The sequence below is a fragment of the Catharus ustulatus genome, chromosome 1 (genome assembly GCF_009819885.2).
Source record: "Catharus ustulatus isolate bCatUst1 chromosome 1, bCatUst1.pri.v2, whole genome shotgun sequence".
Lineage (NCBI taxonomy): Eukaryota > Metazoa > Chordata > Aves > Passeriformes > Turdidae > Catharus > Catharus ustulatus.
The window spans coordinates 44,441,037-44,447,782 of record NC_046221.1 but is presented as its reverse complement, the minus strand read 5'-3'; the positions used below and the strand labels follow the sequence as shown (position 1 = coordinate 44,447,782).

At 44.1% G+C, this 6,746-nt stretch overlaps 1 protein-coding gene across 3 annotated transcripts in view; it reads left to right on the top strand.

Moving 5' to 3' along the window:
* The first annotated feature begins 640 nt into the window (after window positions 1-640).
* The window catches only part of CAPN7 (calpain 7), a 29,690-nt gene continuing 23,584 nt past the window's right edge, over window positions 641-6,746 (top strand). For 2 of the 3 annotated variants that reach the window (XM_033067077.2, XM_033067061.2), the window contains exons 1-3: window positions 641-819; window positions 4,492-4,600; window positions 5,261-5,418. In XM_033067077.2, the coding sequence (XP_032922968.1) occupies window positions 718-819; window positions 4,492-4,600; window positions 5,261-5,418 (369 nt within the window). In that variant the 5' untranslated portion in view covers window positions 641-717. Of the gene's footprint in view, window positions 820-4,491; window positions 4,601-5,260; window positions 5,460-6,746 lie in introns of those variants that run through there. The other variant, XM_033067071.2, reaches the window with a different exon arrangement.

Sequence of the window (6,746 nt, the reverse complement as noted above, 5' to 3'; positions counted from 1 at the left end):
AGGAGCAGCTGAGGGAGCTGCGGGTGTTCAGCCTGGAGAAAAGGAGGGGAGCCTCTCCTCTCTCCCGGGAGAACTTACTGCTCTCTACAGTTTCCTGAAAGGAGGGTGTATCCGGGCGGGGTCTGCCAGTGACAGGACCAACCTGTGCCAAGACAGGTTCAGCTCGGACATTAGGGGAGATTTCTTCAGCGAAGGAAGCAGCAGACACGGGAATGGGCTGCCCAGGGAGGTGGCGGAGTCACCGTCCCCGGAGGTGTTTAAGGCTGGACGTGGCACTTAGGTCTGGCTGACACGATGGTGGTCGGTCATGGGTTAGATTCGATAATCTCAGAGGTCTTTTCCAACCTAACTGATTCTATAATTCTGTAATCACTGCCCTGCACGCGCTCATCCCTCAAGCGCCTCAGGCAGGCGCGCGCGCCTCCCGCCCACCGCCTCACCACCCTCGCGCGCCCGAGCACGCGCAGTGCGGCCCCAGGCGGGGCGGCCTCTGCGGGGGCGCGCGGTGGGCGTGGCCAAACGGGGAACCGGCTACCGGAGCCAATGGGCGTGGCCATGAGCGCGGCGGGGCGGGCTCGGGGGCGTGGCCAGACATGGGGGCGCGGCCGACGGGCGCGGTGGGGTCAGGGAGGCGGGGGAAGCGGCCGGGCGGGCGCGGGGACTGGGACACGGTGGGCTTCGACGGTAGCTGTCGCCGGCAGCGGGAGGGCGCCGGCCATGGACGCCACCACGCTGGAGCTGGACGCGGTGAAGTTCGCGCAGCTGGCGGTGCAGCGGGACCAGAGTGGGCGCTACCAGGAAGCGGTCTTCTACTACAAGGTACGGCGGGGACGCGCCGGTTCCCTCGAGGCACCGGTGTCTCGTTCCCCTCGCCGCGGGCCGCGCGATGCTCTTGAGCTGCCGAAGGGTTCGCGCTCCCCTCTCGGCCCCCCGAGGGCCGGAGAGGAGCGTTCGGCACCCCCGCGGCCCGGCACGGCCCTGCAGGCGGAGAGAGACGCGCCGGGTCAGCGCGGCCGCCCCCGCCCTCCCCCTCCCGCGGCGGGTGTGCCCCGGGAACGGGCTGCTCGGCCCGGGGAAGACGAGGCGGTGCCCGCCGAGACGAGAGTGGAAGGCCGTGCGTGAGCGTCGAAAGTTTGTCAGTCTCTGGAGGAGCCGGGTCCTTCAGGACGGGTTGCGAAACGTCTTTTCCCTGCGTCCTGTTTTTGGGTGGAACGAGCGCTACCCGTGCGCTGATGTTTACCGACAGGCTTATGCGTAGTACTGCAGGTGCTTAAAAAACGGGAACGGGCGCTTCTTCCAGCTGCTGGAGACGCAGCCCCTTCAGTGCTTCTGGGAAGATTCATCGTAACCTAAAAGCGTCTCTGCCCCGCTGGTTCTACACTTTGATTGCTGGCCTCTCCCCAAGCCCTGCCAGGCCAGAAAGACTGCTCGGTTTTACGCTGTAATGTAAGCGCTGGGTATTTTGGAGAACCACAAGTGGGCATACTGTGCTCCTGCGTGTGCAGCTGGGAGCAGCTCTGTTGTACGGTCATCAAGTAAATAGAGAGGTCTGTGGTGAAATACAAGATGCTCAGCAGTAAAACAGGTTCAGATCACAAGCTGTCAGTGACAGGTTTTTAGCCTCATGTGAATATTCTTTCCATGAGGGACCAGATTTTATTGTTTCAGTACAGTTTCACGTTGGCGTAGCTAAGGATGTAATGAGGTTGTTTCAGTGTCTTGCTTAATATCTGTAGGCTTACTACTAGTATTTAGTAGTTTTTGTGCAACTGTTAGGCATTTTTCACCCATGTAAATTGTCTCATTTTGTTGTTTTATGTGTCAAAGTTACATTAAAGTTCTGTATCCCATTGATTTCTCATCTGCAAGAAGGAATCTCTTTGAAGCTTCTGTTTATCCTTATCTCAGCAATCATTCCACAAATTCCATTATCCTGACAAAGTCATTCTCTTCCAATAAATTGTTAAAGGATCTGTAGCTGACCTTTTATTTCACGAGTACAAGGTGTCTGTGAAATGTTTAAAAAGCATAGTGTTAATATCATGGAGGCGTATGCATGTAAGTGTGAAATAATAGGAAGAAGAGTATTTTTTTTTTTTAAACCCAGTTGTTGATTTTGTGGGGGCTAAATTTATATATGTAAACCTTATATATGCAAAAGTTATAGTTGCTGATAACACCGATAAGCTCTGTGGTCATCACCCACACTGTGTGTGCGTGGTCTGATAACCATGTGCAGTACTGCTTTGGTACTGTGTATTTCTCCTTTTATCTGGAAAAAATTACTCAATGCTATTCAGAATGAAAATATCTTTTTGTGCAAATAGCCACCCTTGTATGCTTTTGAACATATGTGTGCGTGGAAAATCTTTTTCATATACTGTATACAGGTGATATTCTTGCTAAGTGGAAAATTGCACTCCTGGCAGTCTTGGTGCACTTGAAGCAACACGAGACAAGAGTGTAACCTAGATATGTTTGGCTTTCTGGATGTCACCTGAAGAATCACTGCCGTGTTAAATTATGCAAAATAGTTACAAAATGTCATTTGTCATTTCAGGGATACTTTATTTATTTATTTACTTATTTATTCCAGCACAGTGGAAGTAAGCTCTGACCTGTCACCAGCTTTCTTATCAACTGCTCTAAAAAGTTCAGAGCCCACTGGTGCAATTACTAAGCTTGTGGGAAAGCTTGGATACTGAACTGGCTTCTGCAGGAACTTAACCTTAAGGATGAAATATGGAAAATGCTGCAGTTGTTGCCATAGACGGCACCAAAACAGACCTGTGTGAATGGAGTTCTTATGGTTAGCAAGTATGCTTGGTTTCCTGCTAACATGTAACTTTGAGAGATGCCTAGAGGAGTGAAGAGCATGTGAACCAGCTTCGGGCAGCTTGCTAATTAGTGGTGCTCTGCAGAAATGTCAGGATCATATTTGGACACCGATGACTTCAGCCAAAACTGCTGAGGGCTGTTGCAAGTCTGGCTATTGACCAGCCCTTAGCAGCTTGCAGACTGATGATCAGTAGTTAACTTAGTGTGACTGTGGCACGCGACTCGTGACAAACAGTAGTGACATTGGAGAGATCATAAATGCTAAGTTGGAATTGCACATCCATCTGGTCACTGGAAACAGCTCATAATTGTAGTGCAAAAAATAGCTGTGTGCTTAATGGTAGTTAATTGCTACATTTAAATGGTACTTCTGCTTACCCTTCAGTGGCTGTGGATGTTTTATGTGATGTAATAGGGAGATGGATGCTGGCAGGGAGCATGCAGTACTTGATTCTGTGATATTTCTCGGTGAAAATTTATCCTGGTAACAAATACAGTCTGCATCAAGATCAGCTTTAAGTGTGGGCAAACTGAACAGATGGATATGGGAGCAAACTGCTAAACTTGTCCAAACTAATGGCCATAAAACAAACAAGGGAGCCCTGGCCATGGATCTGTGCTTTCCCTCTGCAGGGCAGCCTCTCTGAGCGCTGCCTCTGTAAAGCAGCTCTCTAGTTACTCTTCTGCTTTCTGCCTTCCCAGCCTGCCTGCTGCACGACCACCTCCTCTCCTCTACTGCTGGTGGGAAGGCAAGCACTACCACAAAAGTGGGGGGTTTTCCCATGTCAATAATGAGGGCAAAACAAGGTTTCTGTCCTCATTTTTGTGGGGTGACAAATGTTGATTCTCCATGTGGTTCGGAGACCGTGTCAGCTCTGGCTATTTCTATCAACCCTGCTGAACCTTATGTGTTTTTCTTAAATTCAGTTAAGGGATAGACAGCTTATGCAACTGAAGGCGTTTTTTGTTAATAGATTTGTACAGTATGGAAAAAGCCTTAATGTGGGTAATGTACTGTGTGCCTGAGCCAGAGGCCTACGCTCCCTCCTGAAAGGAGACTTCCATCCAGTATTTTGTGTACGTACAAACATTTAAACAAACAAGTCTGAGAAGCTAAAAAGCCTCACATTTGTAGGCGTTCCAGATTGGATAGTTTTATCTGAGTAATAATAATTTTTTTTAAATACATTCTAAACAAAAATTCTTGGCGTTTGATTTTAAAAAGCTTTTATATTTGTTTACTTTCATTATTGCCAGATTAAATGCAAATAACTGGAGTAGCTACTTTTTTTCCTAACCTTAAATCCTCAGCTTTAAAACCAAACTGATTTCAGTGCATGCTTAAAGAGTTCTGCTTATAATCTCCTAATTTCATACATTACTATATAAACAGACCTAAGATCTGGTCTGACAAAACTTCTGAATATTTTTATAGTCTTATCGGTTGTCCCAGATGTGAGAAATTAAACATGATCTAGCTTGTGACTTGAAACTTTTTCTTTTTGAGCAGAATTTCCCTGCAGCTACTGAGTCTTTTTGCAGATATAAGGACTTGCTTTCGTGCAACTCATGGCTGCTGCAGGCCCTCTGTTTATGGTAGGTAATTTTCTAGGCAGCAAACATTAACTTTGTCTCCAATTCTTCTCCCTGCAGGAAGCTGCACAAGCCTTGATTTATGCAGGGATGGCTGGGTCCAACTTGGAAAATATTCAAGAAAAAATAAATGAGTACTTGGAGCGAGTTCAAGCTCTCCATTCAGCAGGTGGGTAAGGAGCTTTCTAATTAAACCTCTGCTTAAATTAATTGAATGGAAAGTTGTTTGCTGCTGTGAAATACATATCAATGGTGTTTGCTCTGTTTTTATTATTCTGATTTTCTTGTCCTTTGTGAAGAACCACAAATACAATGAGCACATCAGTGCTTTGAATTCTGATATGTCATAAATTAAGCAGAGACTGACTTTCTAAGGACTTGAGTGTGGGTATCCTTTGCTTTTAAATATTCTTTGCTTTTAAATATTCTGAAGTACCACATCTGCAGAGGAAATGTGAGAAAGTTCATTAATAAAGGTATTAGGTGACATGGACACCTAAGGAACTTGCATACTGTCATGGGTATTTTCACAAATGATGCAATATTTTATGTAATTAAACATCCTTGTTCTCAGTGTAGTATGGAAGAGATTTTATCTATATTATTTCACATCTGAAATATCCTGAGCGCTAACCTCTGCTTCAGGAAGTCTGATGGTGTTTCCTTGTCCTTGAATAGATGTTTATAGCAAAATTTAGAAAGATTTTGTTTCCAGACAAGAAAGAGATGTTACCCATCTGATTAGAGCTGCTAGTGTTTTGGTGACATGTTCAGGATGTTTTTACATATCTGCTGCTGTAGAAAGCTAAATACTTGTTTTTTCATTTAGTTCAATCACAGAAGACAGACCCTCTGAAGTCAAAACAACAGTTGGACTTGGAGCGGGCTCACTTCCTAGTTACACAGGCTTTTGATGAAGATGATAAAGGCAATGCAGAAGAAGCTATAGAGTTGTACACAGAAGCAGTGGAACTCTGTTTGAAAACAGTATGTTAAGCTACAGGTTAACTTGGTGGAATTATGTGATGGTAAGAAATTCTTCCACTCTCACAAATGACTGAGCATTAAAGGCTGGCTTGAAAATGGAGTACCTGTATTTGTAAAAATGACCTTTTAATTTATTTTTTTTTGTTTCACTGTTGTTTTTTTTAGTGTTTCTTCCAGTCTTTGTTATGTTGCTATACAACACTGTAAATTTATGGGGACTTGTCATATATGTGGGTTTTTTTCTGGACTAGATTATACTAAAAGCTAGAAATATTCTGGAATATTTTTCATGTTGATTTTTGCCCTGGAGCAAATACCACAAAACCAGAAATTAAAGTCATGTTAAAAATGAAGATGACTTGCTAATGTGTCAGCTGTATTAATTTCTGACTACATTAAAGGAAGTCATTTAAGGGAAATCTGTATGTGTAACATTTTCTGAAAGCGTAACAGTCTACTGATGCCAAAACTATTAAAAATACTATTTGGTTACTCAAGTGTTCAACACTAAAGCTGTTATGAGTGAATTCAATTCACGCTGAAATTAGTAAGGATGATTTGGCCAATACATAAACAATGAAGAAAATATAATTACAGGTACTGCTTTTCTCCCTTAAGTCCAGTTGCCTTAATTAACTCATTACAAGAAGAGCTCACCATCATAATGTAACTCCACCAAGTCTGTTTTTCTTTTTTTCTTCTTTTCAATGTTATAATGTAAAAATATTTGTGGGTTGTTGAAGGTGTTATATTACTGTTGCTACATGCTTGAGTAAATCCTTTCCTCTGAATTATGTTAACAGGTTTTACCAAGGCTAAAACCCGTGGTGATACAGTGTAACCAGATCAAGAGTTAGTAGAGCTGCTCTAGTTTTTCCACTCGTGCTGTTGGAGCAGAACATTTTCAGTCTATTACATAACGTTTACTAAGGCAGCATGCTCCTTTTCCTTTGCTGTGTTCCTCCTTCTGTTGTGTCAGTGCCTGCAAATATTACTGAAGTTAGTCTGAAAATATCTCGTATTGACAACTACATTTATTGGGTTTTTCCTTAGGTACAAGATACTGCTGAAATTTCTTTTAATCTTGACCAGCATATTCTTTTTTTGATGTGATGGTAAAGTCTGTACCTTGAGGTGACCCAAAAGTACCACCTTTTTCCCATGATGAAAGGAGATTTAAGGAACTCTACCATCTTAAAGATTTATTTCTGTCTTTCTCCACAGTAAATTCAGGGAGAGATCTATTTCTTCCTTACCCTTGGAGTACTCAAAGATAAGCCATTACTCCTCTTCCTTTTCCGTGGCTGACTCCTACATGAGTGTGCTGG